The following is a 20,362-nucleotide window of genomic DNA, read 5'->3' on the forward strand; positions in this document are numbered from 1 at the left end:
GGCGCCATGGCTCACTAGGCTAATCCTCCGCCTTGTGGCGCCGGCACACCGGGTTCTAGTCCTGGTCGGGGTGCTGGATTCTGTCCTGGTTGCCCCTCTTCCAGGCCAGCTCTCTGCTGTGGCCCGGGAGTGCAGTGGAGGATGGCCTGGGTGCTTGGGCCCTGCACCCCATGGGAGACCAGGAGAAATACCTGGTTCCTGTCATCAGATCAGCGCGGTGCGCCGGCCGCAGCGCGGCGGCCATTGGAGGGTGAACCAACGGCAAAGAAAGACCTTTCTCTCTCCTCTCTCTCTCACTGTCCACTCTGCCTGGCTCACCTGGTTAATACTCCGCCTGCAGCGCAGGCATCCCATCTGGGCGCCGGGTTCTAGTCCCAGTTGCTCCTCTTCCAGTCCAGCTCTCTGCTGTGGCCTGGGAGGGCAGTGGAGGATGGCCCAGGTGCTTGGGCCCTGTACTCACATGGGAGACCAGGAGAAGCAGCTGGCTCCTGGCTTCGGATCAGTGCAACGCCGGCCGTAGCAGCCATTTGGGGGGTAAACCAAGGAAGGAAGACTTTTCTGTTTGTCTCTCTCTCTCTGTCTATAACTCTACCTGACAAATAAAAAATAAATAAATAAAAATTAAATGTTTAAAAAAATATTTATTTATTTGAGAGATAGAGCTACAGAGAGAGGGAGAGACAGAGAGAGAGGGGTTTTCCATCTGCTGGTTCACTCCCCAAATGGCCACAATGGCTGGAGCTGGGCTGATCTGAAGCAAGGAGCCAGCAGATTCTTCTGGGTCTCCCACATGGATGCAGGGGCCCAAGCACTTGGGCCATCTTCTACTGCTTTCCCAGGCCATCAGCAGGGAGCTGAATTGGAAGAGGAGCAGCCGGGACATGAACTGGTGCCCATATGGGATGCTGGTGCACAGGCGGAGGCTTAACCTACTATGCCACAGTGCCAGCCCCTCAGGTTTCTTCTTAAAAATCACTATTATTTTACTTATTTTTGAGGCAGAGAGAGAGGGAGATGGAGACATGGAGAATAGACAGAGGGCTGTCATCTGCTGGCTCACTCCCTGACGCCCGCAGTCACTGGGCATAGAGCATGCAGAGCTGGGAACCAAGAACACAATCCAGGGCTTCCACAGCGGTGACAGGGACCCAGCCACTCGATGTGCACATCAGTAGTGAGCAGAGCCGGAACCTGATCCCAGATGCTCTGCTCTGGGACGTGGGCCTTCCACGCAGCATTCCAACTGCTCAGGGAGATGCTCACCTGTTTGTTCTGATAGCCTGTTGGTAGAGCCTCTTGGTTTCTCTATGTAGAGAATCATGTCATCTGCAAGCTGGGATTATTTGACTTTCTATTTAAATTTCTGTTTGTATTTATATGCCTTTATTTCTTTCTCTTGACTAGTTCTTCTAGCTAAAGCTTCTAGTACTATATTGAATAAGAACAGGGAGAGGGCCCTCCTTGTCTGGTTGCGGATCTTAGAGGAAAGAGAAAATGCTTCAACTTTTCCCTCTTTGATATGATATTGGCTGTGGACTAGTCATAGATAGTCTTTATTATGTTGAAGTAAGTTTCTAGATTATTTGACTCTTTTTAGTTCCTTGTATGTTCTGGATATGAATCATTGTCAGATGAATAGTTTACAAATATTTTTTTCTGTTCTGCAGGTTGTCTCTTCACTGTGCTGTGCAGGAACTCTTAGTTTGATATAATCCCATTTTTTATTTTTACTTTTGTTGCCATTGCATTTGGGGCCTTATTCAAGAAAATCTTTCCCTATACTGATGTGTGTTTTTTTAAAGATTTATTTTTATTTGTTTGAAAGGTAGTGTGATAGAGAGGAGACACAGAGCAAGAGATCTTCCATTTGCTGGTTCACTCCCCAGATGGCTGCAACAGGCAAAGGTGGGCCAGGCTGAAGACAGGAGCAAGGAACTCCGTTTGGGTCTCCCATGTAGGTGGCAGGGTCCCAAGGACTTGGGGCATCTTCCACTGCCTTCGTGTGTGCATTAGTCGCAAGCTACTGGGACTCAAACTGGCATCGCAGGGTATGGCTAACCCACTGTGTCACAGCACTGGCCCCTATGCCAGTGCCTTGAAAGTATTTTTCCTGCGTTTTCTTCTGATTGTTTCATAATTTTAGGTCTTATATTTAGGTCTTTGATCCACTTTGAGTTGATTTTTGTGCATGGTGAGAGGTAGAGATCTTGTTTCATTCCTCTACATGAGAATATCCGGTTTTCCCAGCACCACTTATTGAACAGACTATCCTTTCTCCGTTGCGTGTTCTTGGCATCTTTGTCAAAAATCAGTTGACTAAATGTGTGGATTTATTTCTGGGTTTTCTGTTCAGTTCCATTGGTCTGTGAGTCTGCTTTACGTCAGTTCTGTGTTTTTGGGATTGCCACAATCTAATTTTAGAACTAGAACAGACTTTTTTTTTAAGGATGTATTTATTTATTTGAAAGTCAGTTACAGAGGGAGGAAGAGACAGTGACAGAGACAGAGACAGAGATCTTCTATCCACTGGTTCCCTCCCTGAGTGGCTGCAATGGCCAGGACTCAGCCAGGCTGAAGACAGGAGCCAGGAGCTTCATCCGATCTCCCCACATGGGCCATCTTCTGCTGCTTTTCCCCAGGCCATTAGTAGGGAGCTGGATCAGAAGTGGAGCAGCCGGGATTTGAACCATTGCCCATGTGGGATGCCAGCATTGCAGATGGTGGCTTTACCTGCAATACCACAACACTGGGCCCCTTTAGAACATGCTTAAGTTCTTTTTTAATTGTACTTCTTTACTTGTTAGAAAAGAGATGCTTTTTTTTTTTAGAATAAAAAATATCTGAAACAAAGAAATTAAAAAATTTTATTTTTAATTAACATTACTTATTATATACTTTTAATCACTGAGTATATTAGTAACTGATTCAATATTATCTGATAAAATTACCTCTTTTTTTTTGTTTTTAGCGTTGTAGAATGAATGAAGACACTGGTACTGATTATATCACACCTTGGCAGTTGTCTCAAGTAGTTGATGGTGGAGGTGTTGGAATTATAGAAGAAAGCAAACACAAAGATTTGACGCAAGGTGATTTTGTGACTTCTTTCTATTGGCCCTGGCAAACCAAGGTTATTCTGGATGGAAATAGCCTTGAAAAGGTGATGTATGTTAATTTTTTCTTCTCTCTGAGTTCTCACTTTGTACATTTAGCATTCTGTTCTGTTTGTTATCAGAGAAAGAATAGAAGCATAGTTTTTTTAGCTAGTTGCCAAAGTGTGGAAAGCCTTTGTTCCTTCTCCACCCTTGACAGTAGCTGTAACACCTGCTGGATTGCCAGCGAATGTCGTCACTGTGCATTTGTGTCTTTCAAATTATATATATAAAGCTTGAGCTATAGCATTAAAAATGTTTTATATTGCACTAAAGAAAAAAAGTTTTGTACTAAGAACTGGAAGTCCCCTATAATTATGTTTTCAGATATCCTGAGAAGGAAATTTGGAAATTTGCTTTGTGCTTGAAATTCTGTCTCATGTCAGAAATCCTGAGTTTAGTTTCCACCCTTAGGTTGAATCCTGTGAAACTACCAATATGTAACTATTTTTTTTTACATTTTATTTGAACAGCAGAGAGACAGAGACAGACACAGAAAGAGATCTTTCATCTACCCATTCAAATGCCCTCAATAGCCAGAGCTGAGCCAGGCTGGAGCCAGGAGCCCAGAACTCAGTCTAGGTTTCCCATGTGCGTGGCATGGCAGGGACCCACGTACATGGGCCACCATCTTGCTGCCTCCTGGTGCACCTTAGCAGGAAGCTGGATGGGAAGCAGAGGCAGGACTCAAACACAGGCACTCTGATATAAGATGTGGTTGTCAGAAGCAGCATTTTAATTGCTATACCAAACACCCGCTCCATTCATCTGTGTTTTTTTTTTTTTTTTTAAGATTTATTTTATTTATTTGAAAGACAGAGTTACAGAGAGGGAAAGACAAAGAGAAAGGTCTTCCATCCGCTGTTTCATTCCCCAAATGGCTGTAAATGGAGCTGAGCCGATCTGAAACCAGGAGCCAGAAGCTTCTTCCAGATCTCCCACATGGGTGCAGGGGCCCAAGGACTTGGGCCATCTTCTGCTGCTTTCCCAAGCACATTAACAGGGAGCTGGATTGGATGTGGAGCAGCCAGGACTCAAACTGGTACCCATTTAGGATGCCAGTGGTGCCCACATTGCGGGCTGGGGCTTTAACCTGCTGTGCCACAGTGCCAGCCTCTATTTATCTCTTTTCACTCATAAAAAAAAAATCCTCTTAATGAAACTGAGCCTAATTGATGTGCCATTAAGGAAATTATTTTATGTATCTGTCCCTCAGTTTCCTCAAAATGAAAAGAATAACTCTTTCACATATAGATGTAAAAATTAAATAAAACTAAAGTTTTATAGAAAATTTTGGTATTTTTATTATAATGAAAATTCTTTGTCTTTTTAAAAGAATTATTTCTTGGCCGGCGTCGCGGCTCACTAGGCTAATCCTCCACCTAGCGGCGCCAGCACACCGGGTTCTAGTCCCGGTCGGGGCACCGGATTCTGTCCCGGTTGCCCCTCTTCCAGGCCAGCCCTCTGTTGTGGCCAGGGAGTGCAGTGGAGGATGGCCCAAGTACTTGGGCCCTGCACCCCATGGGAGACCAGGAGAAGTACCTGGCTCCTGCAATCGGATCAGCGCGGTGCGCCGGCTGCAGCGCGCCGGCTGCGGCGGCCATTGGAGGGTGAACCAACGGCAAAGGAAGACCTTTTTCTCTGTCTCTCTCTCTCACTGTCCACTCTGCCTGTCAAAAAAAAAGAGTTATTTCTTAATTTGAAAGGCAGAGTGACAGGGAGAGAGATCTTCCATCTGCTGGTTCACTTCCTAAATGGCTTCAACAGCCAGTGCTGGGCCAGGCTGAACCCAGGAGCCTAGAACTCCATCCAGATCTCCCACGTGGCTGGCAGGAGCCCACGTACTTGTGCCATCCTCTTCTGCTTCTACTAGCAAGGAGCAGGATCTGAAGCAGACTAACTGGGATTTAAACCAGCATTTTCATATGGGATGCTGGTGTCATAAGCAGTGGTTTAACCTGCTGTGCCACAATGCCGGCCCCTATAACAAATTCTTAAATTAGTTTGTGAAAGTTCCTCGTATCAAAATGAAGTCACTTAGGTCAAACCCTAACAGACTTGAGACGAGGATACATACCTATGATAAGTACTAGTGCCAGGATCTCTGAAAACCACAACCTTGCACAAGGCCACTACAGCCTTACAAAAGTTTCCCTGCCCAGCATCTGCCTGCTGCGGCAGTGGACTGAAGCCACCCTTGTTACAATGAAGGGTAATTACCACACAGCAACGACTGCCACCTGCCTCACGGGGCCTGCCTTTGCCTCCCTGGATACTCGCTGGTCCCCCGTGGCAGGCACATCCCAGATTGCAATCCCTTGATATTCCAGAGTAACTTCGTTTTGGAGAGCCCGGTTGGGGCACCAGATTCTGTCCCGGTTGCTCCTCTTCCAGGCCAGCTCTCTGCTGTGGCCAGGGAGTGCAGTGGAGGATGGCCCAAGTGCTTGGGCCCTGCACCCCATGGGAGACCAGGAGAAGCACCTGGCTCCTGGCTTCAGATTGGCATGGCGCGCCCACTGCAGTGTGCTACTGGAGCGGCCATTGGGGAGTGAACCAATGGAAAAGGAAGACCTTTCTCTCTGTCTGTCTCTCTCTCACTGTCCACTCTGCCTGTCAAAAAACAAAACAAAACAAAAAAGATACAAATTATATGTGGAAAATGTTACACAATTATTTGTTAAGTTAATGGTTCCAGTAAGATAGATTTATCTAGAAATTTCTTAGCAGGAAGTGAAAGCAGAATAGTCAGTGGCTGTGGTTTTGCCTGTCACTGTGCCTCTGCTATAAGTGTAGTTGGTCTTTGACCTCAGTTCCTGGCCAGAGTTCTTAAAACCCGTGGGGTTTCTTGAGTCATAGAAAAGTCTTACTGTTTATCGTGAGCTGATTTCCGTCATGTAGTACAGAGTTTATATTAATGAGGTGACCTGAGTGGGGCCTTTTAACATAGCCTGAGGATGGGGTTGGTCAGCAGAAAGACCAAGTGATTGGAGGAAAGTTCGAGATTAAGCCCTACCCAAGCTCATACACAGCGAGATTTGATGAGCTTCTGGGTCAGTGAGCACATTCATGTGCTGGCAGGCTGGGGAGCCCCAACTCCACGGGGACAAGGCCCCTGTATTTGGGACCATGCTGAACCTCACTTCCTGTGCCTCTTCATCTGTAGCCTTTTATAATAAACTAACGGACATAAGTGAAGTGTTTTCCGGGTTCTGTGAGCTATTCCAGTACATCATCAAACCCGAGGAAGGGGTTGTGGGGGACTGTAGGTTTATAGCCAGTTTGTCAGAAATCTAGGAGGTCCAGCCTTGCCCTGGCATCTGAAGCGGGTGTGGTCTTGTGTCCCTGAGCCTGTGGATCCTGGCAACTAAGCTAACTCCAGCTACAGAGTGTCAGAACTGAGCTGAACTGTAGGACCTCCAGCTGGACGGCGTGGGAGGAGAGCATCTGTGGTGTGCCGACTGTGCTATGGAGGGTGGAGGCAGTGTCTTCCTCAGAGAGCAGGATGGGAGACTTAGCAGAGGGGACAAAGCTGAGGATGCTTGGGAACAGGTGTCAGAGAAGCAGAAGAGGAATTCAGGAAGAGCACAGAGCAACGGTGTTTGGTGAAGACAAACTCATCTCATGGTAGCTTTTTTTTTTCTTTTTTTAAAGATTTTATTTATTTGAGACATAGAGTTACAGAGATGGAGAGAGAGAGAGAGGTCTTCCATCTGCTGATTCACTCCCCAAATGGCTGCAATAGCCGGAGCAAGCCTATCCAAAACCAGGAGCCAGGAGCTTCTTTTGGGTCTCCCACGTGAGTACAGGGACCCAAGCACTTGAGTCATCTTCTACTGCTTTGCTAGCCATCAGCAGGGAGCTGGATTAGAAATGGAGCAGCCAGGACATGAACCAGCACCCATGTAGGATGCTGGTGACATAGGGGGAGGCTTAGCCCACTGCAGCACAGCGCCGGCCCCTCATGGGTTTTTATACAGGCTTCACTAATCAACAACTGTTACATCCAGCAGATATTCACCCTGTACACCTTCCTGTGCATTAAATACTTGAATGAACTGAGAGGCCATTTACAGCTACTACTTGCAAACTGCCATTTATTTTTTTTGTGGCAGTTGAACCACAAAACAAATTAAGGTGGTTGATTTTTTAAAAAATATTTTATTTCTTTGAAAGGCAAAGTTACAGAGACAGAGGGAGACACACACACACACACACACACACACACACACACAGAGAGAGAATCTTCCATCCACTGTTTCACTCTCCAGATAGCCTCAATGGCTAGGGCTCAGCCAGGCCGAAGTCAGGAGCCAGAGCTTCATTCAGGTCTCCCATGTGGGTGAAGGGACCCAAACACTCTGCTGCTTTTCCCAGGCCATTAACAGGGAGCTGGATTGGAAGTGGAACAGCCAGGACTTGAACTAGTGCTCATATGGGATGCCAGCACTGCAGGTGGCAGCAGCCCCAAGGTGGTTGATCTTGATCACTTTCAGTGATTTATTAAATTTTTACCATAATTGTTCATACCTTAAGAAAAAGTTATAAAACCTTTATGGTAAGGGGTCTTTCTAGATACTTTTTTTAAACAACTGTCCCTGGCTGGCGCCGTGTCTCACTTGGCTAATCCTCCGCCTTCGGCACTGGCACCCCAGGTTCTAGTCCCGGTTGCTCCTCTTCCAGTCCAGCTCTCTGCTGTGGCCCGGGAGGGCAGTGGAGGATGGCCCAAGTGCATGGGTCCCTGCACTCACATGGGAGACCAGGAGGAAGCACCTGGCTCCTGGCTTCGGATCGGTGCAGTGCCGGCCGTGGCAACCATTAGGGGAGTGAACCAACAGAAGGAAGACCTTTCTCTCTGTCTCTCTCTCACTGTCTATAACTCTGCCTGTCAAACAAACAAACAAACAAACCGTCTCTAACTTCACAAGTAAGAAAACAGACACAGAAAAATTAAGAGCAATATAGTTCATTCTTAAAATTTTCATTTTATTTATTTATTTGAAAAGCAGAGAGAGAGAGAGATTGAGAGATTGAGAATGCTCCCATTTGTTGGCCTACTACCCAAATACCTGCAATGGCCAGGGCTGGGTTGGGGCTGAAGCTGAGGGCTTGGAACTCAAACTAGGTCTCTCATGTGGGTGGTAGGAGCCCAGTTCTTTAACCCATCGCTGCTGCCTCTCGGGGTCCACATTAGCAGGAAGCTTGAGTCAGGAGCTCGAGCCTGGTATCAAACCCAGGTACTTTGACGTGGGATACAGGTATCTTAACAACTAGACCAAATGCCTGAACCGTTATCATTGATTATTGATAGGGCCTAGAAAGCATATAACAGTGAAATACTAAATTGAAAGAGACCTTATGTTATTCTGTAATTAAACTATAAACAATTGTATCATACCTTCCTTAAATTTCTACGGTACATTTTAAGCATCATTAGTGAGAACTGCTAGGGTTTGTCCTGATTTTTATAGCTAAATGTTACTTTGGAATTGCTCAAAGATTTAAAAACTGAGGTACTTGAGTTCCTGCCACCTGCTTGGGAGACCATGACTGAGTTCCTGAGTCCTGGCTTTGGCCTGACCCAGCCCTGGCTCTTGCACACACCTGGGGAGTTATACCAGAGGATAAAAGATCTCTGTCTGTCTCTTTCTGTGCCTTTCAAATAAAGTGGGAAAAAATTATAAAAAATAAATCTTCTCTGCCTAGTGTTTTTTCTTACTAAGCATTTCCTCTATGTTGATATAGTTGAGGCATCACAACAAAGGGATATTTAGGGGCTGGCACTGTGGTGCACTGGGGTAAAACCCTGGCCTGCAGCACCTTCATCCCGTATGGGCAGCGGTTCGAGTCCCAGCTGCTCCTCTTCCTATCCAGCTCCCTGCTAATGCTCCTGGGAAAGCATCAGAGGATGGCCCAAGTCCTTGAGCCCCTCTACCCATGTGGGAGACCCAGAAAAAGCTCCTGGCTCCTGGCTCTGGATCAGTTCAGCTCCGGTTGTTGTGGTCATTTGGGGAGTGAACCAGTGGATAGAAGACCTCTCTGTCTCTTTCTCTGTCTCTACCTATATGTGTAACTCTTTCAAAAAAATAAAATAAATCTTTTAAAAAAAAAGGATAATTAGTTTTTTTATTTGGGAATTATTTTTGAAAGTTTGTTTTTAATATAAAAGGAAATAATAGTCTTTTTTAACTCTTTACAAATAAATGACAGAATTTTAATAAAACCAAAGAATGGTTTACTGTCCTAGTGACACTACTGAGTTGTTTATTCGTCTGCTTGGGCTGCCCTAACAACGCACTGCAGGCGGGGTGGTTTAAACGACACAGGGGTACACGACACAGTGGTAGACGCTGGAGGCCCAAGATCAAGGAGCTGGAAAATCTGAGCTCTGCTGAGGCCTCTTCTTGTGGCTCCCACACAGCCTCCACCTCCCCACGCCTCCGAGAGAGGAAGACAGACAGACAGAGACACAGAGACTTCACCTTGTTGTGTTAAGAAGGGAATTCCTAGTCTTATTTTAAATGGTTTGTATTTTATTTTAGGTAGTCCCACAGCTGGCAGATGGACACCTTTCCTATTTTCTTGGAGCTATAGGTATGCCCGGTTTAACTTCCTTGATTGGAATACAGGAAAAAGGTCATATATCTGCTGGATCTAATCAGACCATGGTTGTCAGTGGGGCTGCAGGAGCCTGTGGATCTTTGGCTGGGCAGGTAAACCTTCTGAGACTTTGTGTTTTTAAAGTAGTCATAATTGAATCTCTGGATACATGTGTATAATTTAAAATGCAAAATTGAATTTACAATTATTTCACACATTTCTACCCGAAATGTTATTACCTACTTAGACTCTATTAATAACAATATAAAAATGTAGATTTTTGTGTCTCAATCTCTGTTAGTCAAAAATGTGGTAAGTGTTGGAGCATCGTGCTCATTGCTTATAAGGAAGAGAATCGTGGAGAACCTGTTTGGAATTTCCTGAATTAAAACACACAACTCACATTTTAAAGAAATGTCGTCAAAAGCACTCTTTTGGTTCTAGAAATACAGTAAATATTTTGATAAAATTTTATAAAGTGCATTGTTTTATAAATAATGGTCTTTGTTGTGTGAAACTACTGGAAGAAAACATTTTATCTTAGCTGTGATTTTAGTTTTTTATGAGCCTGAAAAATATTGAATTGTAAGGTGATTGTTTTGGGTCTAACTATTCTTTTTATGAAATTATGTTTAAATTGTGAATGTTTCAGCTTTCAAACCAAGTCTAATTCTATTCAAATTTATCTTTTTTAAGGATGACACTGTGTCCTCAGTTCTTTTGGTTTCAAATTACTTAGGGCTAAAGGCAATATAATCTAACCCAAACTGTGATGAACACTGTCACATACTCATAATATCTTGTATGGTTTCACATTTTTACATTTAAATATGACACTATAAAGCCATTTCATTTTCAAAAACTTCTCCCTAGATTGGTCACTTGCTGGGCTGTTCCAGAGTGGTGGGAATTTGTGGAACACAAGAGAAATGCCTCCTATTGACCTCAGAACTGGGCTTCGATGCTGCAATTAATTATAAAAATGGCAATGTGTCAGAACAGCTCCGTGAATTGTGTCCAGCTGGAGTGGATGTGTACTTTGACAACGTTGGTGGTGACATCAGTGACGCAGTGATTAGTCAGGTTGCTTGCTGATTTCCTCTTATAGATTTGATTATTGCATTGTATTTTTTTTTTAAGATTTATTTATTTGAAAGTCAGAGTTATACAGAGGAGAGGCAGAGAGAGAGAGAGAGATCTTCCATCTGCTAATTCACTCCCCAAATGCTGCAAAGGCCCAGGCCAGGCCAGGCCAAAGCCAGGAGCCTCTTCTGGTCTCCCATGTGGGTACAGAGACCCGAGGACTTGGCCCATGTTCTGCTGCTTTTCCCAGGCCCATTAGCAGGTAGCTGGATGGGTAGTGGAGCAGCTGGGACTCAAACCCCTGCCCATAAGGGATGCCGGTGCTGCAGACAGTGGCTTTACCTGGTGCGCTGGCCCCTGTCTTCCTTATTTCTAGCTACTTAGAACTCTTCCATACAAATGATGGGGAAATCTTCAACAACAAACTTGATTAATTGGCAGTAAGGGATTCAGTATAGGAGTTGAAGAGGCTTGCACTGAGGCAGCCCTGAAATCAGTAAATATAGGAACAGGGTATATTACAGGGTATAATCATCCACTTTCTCTGTGCAGATGAATCAGAACAGCCACATCATTCTGTGTGGGCAAATCTCTCAGTACAACAAGGATGTGCCGTACCCTCCCCCACTGCCCCCAGTGGTCGAGGCGATCCAGAGGGAAAGAAACATCACGAGGTGTGTTCTCCTGTCTGCCTTCCGACTTCAAGGGGGTCTGGATCAGAGATGTATTTGTTCTTCATTTACAGCTTTTCCTTATTAAATAAAACTAAGATAGAATTTTTTTAGAGCCGGCGCCGTGGCTCAATAGGCTAATCCTCCACCTTGCGGCGCCGGCACACCGGGTTCTAGTCCCGGTCGGGGCACCGGATTCTGTCCCGGTTGCCCCTCTTCCAGGCCAGCTCTCTGCTATGGCCAGGGAGTGCAGTGGAGGATGGCCCAGGTGCTTGGGCCCTGCACCCCATGGGAGACCAGGAAAAGCACCTGGATCCTGGTTCCTGCCATCGGATCAGCGCGGTGCGCCGGCTGCAGCGGCGGCCATTGGAGGGTGAACCAACGGCAAAGGAAGACCTTTCTCTCTCTCTCTCTCACTGTCCACTCTGCCTATCAAAAAAAAAAAAAAAACAACACAAACAAACAAAAAAAAACCTATGGTTTAAAAAAAAAAAGATAGAATTTTTTTAAAGATTTATTTATTTTTATTTGAAAGGCAGAGTTACAGAGAGGCAGAGGCAGAAAGAGAGAGAGAGAGAGACAGACAGACAGACAGACAGAGAGGTCTTCCATCTGCTGGTTCATTCCCCAGATGGCTGCTCAGGCCAGAGCTGTACTGATCCGGAGCCAGGAGCCTGGAGCCTCCTCTGGGTCTCCCATGCAGGTACAGGGGCCCAAGAACCTGGGCCAGAAGATAGACATTTTTAAGTCAAGTTCAGTGTTTAGCTCCCTGAATATGGATACTTAACTGAGCTTGACTGGCCTGGGTCATGAGAGTAAAGGATGTTGCCCACAGAGTAAAAATCCCAGTGCTGTTAGTAACTGGGATTGTAGATGTTGGCCTGACAAAGACAGCAGCCGTCTACTACACTAACACTAGGACCAGAACTGTGAGTAAATCCGCAAGACTCAGTGTGGTTAAATCCTGCATGAGGATTCTGGAAGGATTTGAACTTGGACTCTTCCATCCTATTTTCTGATCATTATCTTTTTCCTCTCTACCACAGGGAAAGGTTTCTGGTGTTGAATTATAAAGATAAGTTTCAGCCGGGTATTCTACAGCTGAGTCAATGGTTTAAAGAAGGAAAGCTAAAGGTACAGTCTGCTTCTATTCTTTTATCAATGTAATTCTTCCCGCCTCTTGGTACTACTTTTATATTATTTGGATTCATTATAGCAAATATACTAGTTTCATTATAAAAATTCCCACAGAAGAGTACTGGGTATTGTTATTATTGGAGACAGAGAAATAAGATAAAGAGCAAGCTTTCATCTGTTTGGCTCACTGCCCAAATCCCCCCCAGCGGCCAGGACTGGGCTGGAATGAGGTCAGGGACTGAGAGCTCAATCTAGTTCTCCCACGTGGGTGGCAGGGATGCCACCACTTGAGCCAGCACCAGACATCAAACCCTGGCACTCTGATATCAGAGTCTCAATTGCCAGACACCACTCCTGAGTATTATAAATTAATTCTGCTTCCCAGACAAGTATAACCTAATTGAGAAAACTCTCACTGTTCCCTTTATCTGACATTTTGTTGAGCTTTACTTAACATAGGTTATGCAAGGGTACTTCAAGAAGTTTGTGGGAAAACAGCATCAAGAAAAGTTAAGGGACAGGTGTGTGGCTTTGCAGTAAGACTTTACCACTCGAGATGCCCGCATCCCGTGTGAGTGCCTGGGTTCAATATCTGGCTCTGTTCCTGATCTCAGCTTCATGTGAATGCAGACCCTGGAAAGCAGTGGCGACAGCTGAGGTGACTGGGATCTGCCACGTCGGGGACCTGGGTTGAGTTCCTCAGCTTCCAGCCTCATTGGCAGTTGTTGCGGGCATTTGGGAGCTCTGATTCTCTCAAAGAAGTAAATTTCTAAAAATTAAATTAAATTATTTTTGTGCAAAATTTTTGAAATTCCATGCATATGAGGGATCTTCAAATAGGCCAAGGAAAATATGTATTATGAAGAAGCTATGCATGGATTTCAGAATTTTTTTGCACTAAAATAAACTTTGGTTTTAATTCCGTTTTGCATGGAATTTTTGAAATATCTCGTGTTACAAAATTGGTAGACTTTTTCCCCTACCTAGGATATTCATGAATTTAATAAATATTTACAGAGTTACGTGTTAGAAGCTGTGGTTTCTTGCAAATCATATAAACACCTCCAGTACTCCTACCTCTTCACCATCATACTTCTTTGTGGCTGGACCGTCTGATGTATCTGTGTTGTTGGTTTACACCCGCTCTGACTAGGAAGTTCTTGAAATCCATAACTGTCAGGCAAAGCTGTATGTGTGTGCTCATGTACCTATTTTTTAAAAAGAGAATGAGTAGATTGTGACCTGCTACTAAATGCAAATCATTCAATGGAAAATAAGATATATATATTTTTTTAAATCAAATGATAGGAGGCTTTTCTGTGCTACTTGCATGAAATAAATAATTATCTATTTTTAGATAAAAAGTGCTAAACAGTGCTGCCTTTTGCAAAAATAGAAACAAATATAGGAACATTGAAGTTTGAGAAAGAATACTGAATCTGCCTATTTTGATTAACAGATCAAAGAAACTGTGATAAATGGATTGGAAAACATGGGAGGTAAGATTAATGTATATCTACATTCCCTTTTTTCTTTTAATGCTAACTCTCTGGTGTTTCTTCTTAGATTATTTACATAGATAAAACTGTCCTACAGGTTTCCTTAAGCTTAATCATACTCCATGAAAGTTCAGTTTAGTGTTATTTCAGAAGTATTGCTAGGCCAGTGTTGTGGCGCAGAGAGCTAATGCTGGCATCCTACATTGGAGTGCTGGTTTGATTCTAGCTGTGTACTTCCAGTCCAGCTTCCTGCTAATGCTCCTGGGAAGGCAGTGGAATATGACCTAAGTGCTTGGGCCCCTGCTCCCATGTGGGAGGTCTGGATGGAGTCTGTGGCTCCAGGTTTCAGCCTGGCCCAGCCCTGGCTGTTGCAGCCATTTGGGGAGTGAAACAGCTGACAGTCACCCTGTCATTCAAGTGACTAAATAATCTTAAAAAGAAAAAAATGGTATCGTTAACACATGTCAAATAGTAAAATAAGCATTTCTTTGGTTTGCCAGCTTATAAAAAATATAATTGTGAAAGTTATATAGCCCTCAGGTAACCTTTTCAGATTCCAGTTTTGAGGCATCTGAGATGATTTTAAGCAAATTTTCTTTTCTTTCCTTTTTTTTTTTTTTTGACAGGCAGAGTGGACAGTGAGAGAGAGACAGAGAGAAAGGTCTTCCTTTGCCGTTGGTTCACCTTCCAATGGCCGCCACAGCCGGCGCGCTGCGGCTGGCGCACCGCACTGATCCGATGGCAGGAGCCAGGAACTTCTCCTGGTCTCCCATGGGGTTCAGGGCCCAAGGACTTGGGCCATCCTCCACTGCCCTCCCTGGCCACAGCAGAGAGCCGGCCTGGAAGAGGGGCAACTGGGACAGAATCCAGCGCCCTGACCGGGACTAGAACCTGGTGTGCTGGCGCCGCAAGGCAGAGGATTAGCGCCGGCCAGCAAATTTTCAATATTTAATTTTTTTGCTTGACATCCATAGATTTACACATTATCTTTTCCTTTTTTTTAAAAAAAAGATTTATTTTATTTATTTGAAAGGCAGATTTATAGAGAGACAGTGGGAGAGATGGAGAAAGAGATCTTTCCTTGGCTGGTTCACTCTACAAATGGCTGCAATGGCCAGGAATGAACCAGGTCAAAGCTAGGAGCCAAGAGCTTCATCCGGGTCTTTCACATGGGTACAGGAGCCCAAGGACTGGGCCATCTGATACTGCTTTCCCAGGTGCATTAGTAGGGAGCTGGATTGGAAGGGGAGCAGTTGGAACTCGAACAAGCACCCATATGGGATGCTGGCATTGCAGGTAGAAGCTTTACCTATTACGTCACAACGCCGACACCAATCTTTTGCTTTTTTTAAGTGAAAAGGATTAAGTTAAACTTATTTTCCTTCAGAAAAAGAATTCTATATAAGTGACTTTTATTAAACAGAAATGCAAGTATATCACAAGTGTGCTTGTACTTATTTACTTAATAAAATGTTATGAGTTTATTTCTAATTTTTTAAATATTTATTTATTTGAAAATCAGAGTTACAGAAAAAGAGTGAAAGTCTTTCATCTGCTGGTTCATTCCCCAGATGGCCGCAATGGCTAGAGTAGGGCCAGGCTGAAGCCAGGAGCTTCATCTGGGTCTCCCATGTGGGCTGCAGGGGCCTAGGGACCTGGGCCATCTTCTGCTACTTTCCCAGACCATTAGCAGGGAGCTGGATCAGAAGTGAAGCAGCTGGAACGCGAACTGGCATCCAAGTAGAATGTTCGTGTTGCAGGCAGCGGCTTTACCCTCTATGCCACAGTACCGGCCCTTTTATGTCTAACTTTTAAGTTTATTTTCATATGAAAGGCAGAGAGAGAGAGACAGAAACAGACCTTCCATCCACTAGTCTATTCCCCAAATGCCCACATCAGCCATAGCTGGGCAAGGCTGAAGCCAGAAGCCCAGAACTCAGTGTAGTCTCTCACATGGGTGGCAGGTACCCACGTACTTGAGCCATTTTCTGTTGCATGCCAATGTGTGCATTAGCAGGAAGCTGGAATTGGAAGTGGAATGAACTCACGCACTCTGAAGACATCTGCTCCTGGTTGCTCAGATATTTGACAGTTATTTAAATATTGTTTCCACTGACATTTTATCCCTATATTTATTTGCCTCTAGTTTTCACTCTATAAACAATGAACATTTTCAGTTTAACTAAAAATAAATTTTTATTAAAAACAACTTTTAAAAGATATTAATTGGATTAGTTTGTTGTAACTTTGCCGTTTCTTTTTATGACAACTTCCTTCTATGAATATTAAAGTGGTGGAAAAAATTATTTAAACAAATTTTATGTGTCTGACCTCCTAAGACAAGTGTGATAGTGATACTTACCTTTCTCTTCCCAGCTGCGTTCCAGTCCATGATGACAGGAGGCAACATTGGAAAGCAGATAGTTTGCGTTTCAGAAGAAATCTCTTTGTAATTTCTGTGTGTGTTCCTCAAGGAAATCATACAGATTTATTTCTATTTTGCATAGAGATTCTTAAGTTGCGCCAAAAGCCTTAGAAAACAGATAGCTCTTGATTTCAGTGTGATCACAGGTAATCTTTTCTTAGTTGCAGAATTCTCTCCTGTGTCTCCAATGTCATACGTACTGTGTATCTAACATGATTACTTACAACAGATTGACATCAGTGATATATTTTTCTTTTTTGGATTAAAAAATCCATTTTTTGGGACATACTTAAAACACTTGGAGATTTGATCCAACTGTTAATAGATCATACACAGGAGGTTTTTAAAAATCAGTAACCTTGACTAATTTAAAATGGAATGCTTGAGGAGCAGTGAGTAAACATTTGGTCAGTTGGAAATGTTTTAGGCTGAAACTCAGCAAAGGAATAGACTGGGGTGGCTTTTCCGTGTTGTCAGTGGGAAGGGACTTGTTCTGCTGCGTACCTCGGGATTAGGGTGGAACAGGGATAGGAGAGCAGAGACTTTGGGTTGGGAGTAATATGAGAAGAAAAATTATTGAGGTCAGTTAGGTTGATGGAGAAAAGAGATTTACTCCAGAGGAAGATATATTTGTATTTTGCCAGATAATTTTGGCATATAGCCTAAAAACTGAATATGTAAGATAAAAACATGTTTATCTTAGGGTAGCAGGCATATATGTCAAATAGTTGTAAAGATTTAGGGGCCAAATAGATACAGACATCATTTGGAGTTTTAGGTGATGAAAAAGATGAAGACAGCAGAGAGCTTCAGAAAATGACAGGGCTGGGCAAATTAACACATGGTTGCAAATGTGAATGTTGAAGACTTTACCAGTGTGCTCCTACAGGTTTGTTTTATTAATTGTAATCAACTCTTCAAGAACAGTAAAACTCAAGATGTTTTCCTGAGTGTTGTGGTTTATGGTCAGGGGTTTACACACTGCCAGTGTAACTTTGTATGCAACATTGGTTGTAAGTTGATTGAAATTGTGTTGGTAATCACTCGAGTTTCCTTCTTGTTTTACTTATACTTTCATTGGACCATTTAATCTCCTCTGGGAGCTTCATCTCTTCTCTGCACGTTTGTAACTCCCAAATCTCTCCAGATATTTATCTCCAAGTAAACAGCCCCTTAGCACCCCACATTTCGCTCATATAAGAGCAGTTATCATGGCCATCGTTGTGGCACTGAGGGTTAAGGCTCTGCTGCTTACAGTGCCACCCTCTGGTATCAGAGTGCTGGTTTGAGTCCTGGCTGCTTACTTCTGACCCAGCTCCCAGCTAATGTGCCGGGGAAGGCAGCATATGGTGCTTCAGGTGCTTGGGTTCCTGGCCTTGGCCCAGTCCAGCCCCAGCCCTTGCTGTCCTTCGGAGAGTGAACTAGAGGATGGAAGATCTCTCTATCTGTCTCACCCTCTCTGACACTCTTTCTTTCAAATTTAGTAAATAAGGGGTTGGCGCAGTGGCATAGCCAGTAAGGCCACCACCTATAGTGCTGGCTTCCCATATGGGCACCAGTTTGAGACCCAGCTACTCTTCTGATCCAGCTAATCTAATATGGCCTGGGAAATAAGTAGAAGATGATCGAAGTTCTTGGGGGCCCTGCACCTGCGTGGGAGACCCAGAAGAAGCTCCTGGCTCCTGGTTTCGGATGGGACAAACTATGGCCATTATGGCCATTTGAGGAGTGAACTAGTGGACGGAAGATCTCCCTCTCTCTTGCTCTGCCTCTGCCTCTCTGTATCTGCCTTTCAAATAAATAAATGGATCTTAAAAAATTAGTAATTTTTTTAAAAGGATTTATTTGAAAGGCAGAGTTTGCAAAGAGATAAGGAGACAGAGAGAGATTGATCTTCCATCCACTGGTTCACTTCCCAAATGGCTGAAATGACCGGCTGGGCCAGTTGGAAGCCAGGAGCCAGGAGTTTCTTCTGGATCTCCCACGTGGGTGGAGGAGCCCAAGGGCTGCCATCTGCTTTCCCAGGCACATTAGCAGGGAGCTGGATTGGAGGTGGAGCAGCCGGGACTCAAAACTGGTGCCCATATGGGATGCCCACTATGCCACAATGCTGGGCCCAATAAATAAATCTTTTTTTAAAAAAGAGAAGTTGTCTTCTGTGTGAAATGTTTCTTCGTTAAATTGGTTATTTCTGTACTCAAACTACTCCTCCTTCACCCTTTTATATGCATGTCATCAAAGCTTTTTTTTTTTAAGATTTATTTATTTATTTGAAAATCAGAGTTATGCAGAGAGAGGAGAGGCAGAGAGTGAGAGAGAGGGGTCTTCCATCTGCTGGTTCACCCCTCAGTTGGCTGCAACTGCTGGAGCTGTGCCTGAAGCCTGGAGCCAGGAGCCTCCTCCAGGTCGCTCACGTGGGTGCAGGGGCTCAAGGACTTGGACCATCCTTTACTGCTTTCCCAGGCCACAGCAGAGAGCTGGATCGGTCGGCACTGCGGGGGGCGGCTGCACCCACTAAGCCACAGTGCTGGTTCCCAAAGCTTATTTTTAACCTTTAAAAATTCCCTTTTATAGGGAAGGAGGAAAGTATCATTATATTCTTAGAATCCTAAGTATGAAATACATGAAATCTGTTCTCTTTATAATAATAAGTTTTAAAAACGTTTTTAAAAATTCTCAGAGAACACTTTTAGCTCTGTCACTGTTTAAGTATTCAAAAATCAGTAATTTGAAGAAGTCAAACTCATAAAGCTCTACCAAGTGGTGGCATCTAGCCTGGAACTCAACTGTTCTGTCGTCCGGTTGGGACATCCTAATATATGAAACCTTAGGCTCGAGAGAATTCAAGATCCCCTCTCCAACAAATAAATTCTGCGCGTGACTCAGTGAATACCTCGTCCCGTACGCAGTGCAGAACTTGATCCTGCAGGTTCCCCTCTCGGCGGCGAAGCGGCAAGGTCCTCCTCACTGACAGCTTTAATAAATGCTTAGGTCGCGATCCTTTTCTCATTTCCCTCCACTAACTCCTCAGCCCCCGAGGAAAGCGACCCCCCACTTCGGCTGCGGGGAGGCGGCGACTGCTCGGCTACACCCCGCGGGTCCGTGTTTTCAGGCTGCGCGGACCAGGAAGGAGCCTCGAGGGCCGAGGGGGACTGGCAGGAGGCGAGGGCCCGGGGCCCCTTCCGTCCCGGGGCCCAGCGGCGCCCTGCGAGCCGAGGGCCGCCCGCCCCCGAGGCGCGCGAGTGGGTGTGTGCGCGGGGGAGGGCGGCCAAACTTCCTGTCCCGCGCTCGAGCTGCTTCCGGCGGGAGCCGGAAGACGCCGTGTGTGGACGGGATTCGGGACTGACTGACGGCCGGCCGGCTGCCCGGGACGGGAGGTGAGCTCCGGGGTGAGCCGGCGCACACGCTCTGGCCTGGGTGGTCCCGGAGAGCGAAGGAGCCGGCACTGGCTCCCGGGGGGCTGGGGCTGAGTTCGCCCTCCGAGGGGACGAGGAAAACCGCCCCCTTCGGGCACCCCTCCCTGATCTGGCGGGCCCAGGAACGGCCAGTCGGCGGCCCCCAGGCTTCGGCCCTTCGCCTGCGGGGTCTTGGGGGCGATGTTTCGGTTGCTTTGCGTGGTGTTAGGGGCAGGGGTATGGGGACAGGACTGTCCTGAGGAAGCCAGAGTGTGGGCGCCCCCGGGGTCGGGGTTCGGGGCCTGCCGGCGGACCTTGGGGCCTTCGGCGATGTCTTTGTGGTGGGGGAAGGGGATGCCCTGGAGTCCCTGCCCTGCGTCTCGCCCCGCAGCCACCCTGTCCT

General features: G+C 45.3%; 2 protein-coding genes and 1 long non-coding RNA gene across 9 annotated transcripts in view; 2 read left to right on the plus strand and 1 right to left on the minus strand.

Annotated features, from left to right (window-relative positions):
- PTGR2 (prostaglandin reductase 2) overlaps positions 1-17,607 on the plus strand; it is a 34,048-nt gene extending 16,441 nt beyond the window's left edge. For all 6 annotated transcript variants that reach the window (XM_008272067.5, XM_070065265.2, XM_089322356.1 and 3 more), the window contains 7 exons: positions 2,969-3,160; positions 9,692-9,862; positions 10,623-10,832; positions 11,385-11,506; positions 12,550-12,637; positions 14,100-14,139; positions 16,516-17,607. In XM_008272067.5, coding sequence (XP_008270289.1) covers positions 2,969-3,160; positions 9,692-9,862; positions 10,623-10,832; positions 11,385-11,506; positions 12,550-12,637; positions 14,100-14,139; positions 16,516-16,592 — 900 coding nt within the window. In that variant the 3' untranslated portion in view covers positions 16,593-17,607. The remainder of the gene's footprint in view (positions 1-2,968; positions 3,161-9,691; positions 9,863-10,622; positions 10,833-11,384; positions 11,507-12,549; positions 12,638-14,099; positions 14,140-16,515) is intronic.
- Positions 12,002-16,617, minus strand: LOC138847222 (uncharacterized). Its single transcript, XR_011384924.2, has 3 exons — positions 16,502-16,617; positions 13,718-13,848; positions 12,002-12,224 (listed from the first exon to the last, which is right to left on the minus strand). It is a non-coding gene; the product is annotated as an uncharacterized LOC138847222 (long non-coding RNA).
- Positions 17,608-19,885: 2,278 nt separating the features above from the next.
- Positions 19,886-20,362, plus strand: part of ZNF410 (zinc finger protein 410) — a 35,626-nt gene continuing 35,149 nt past the window's right edge. The window contains exon 1 of one of the 2 annotated variants that reach the window (XM_089322347.1): positions 19,886-19,953. The gene's annotated coding sequence lies outside the window, so the exon portion shown is untranslated. The remainder of the gene's footprint in view (positions 19,954-20,362) is intronic. The other variant, XM_002719657.6, reaches the window with a different exon arrangement.

This window comes from Oryctolagus cuniculus, chromosome 20 (genome assembly GCF_051225735.1).
Source record: "Oryctolagus cuniculus isolate XC-2025 breed Fujian yellow rabbit chromosome 20, ASM5122573v1, whole genome shotgun sequence".
NCBI lineage: Eukaryota > Metazoa > Chordata > Mammalia > Lagomorpha > Leporidae > Oryctolagus > Oryctolagus cuniculus.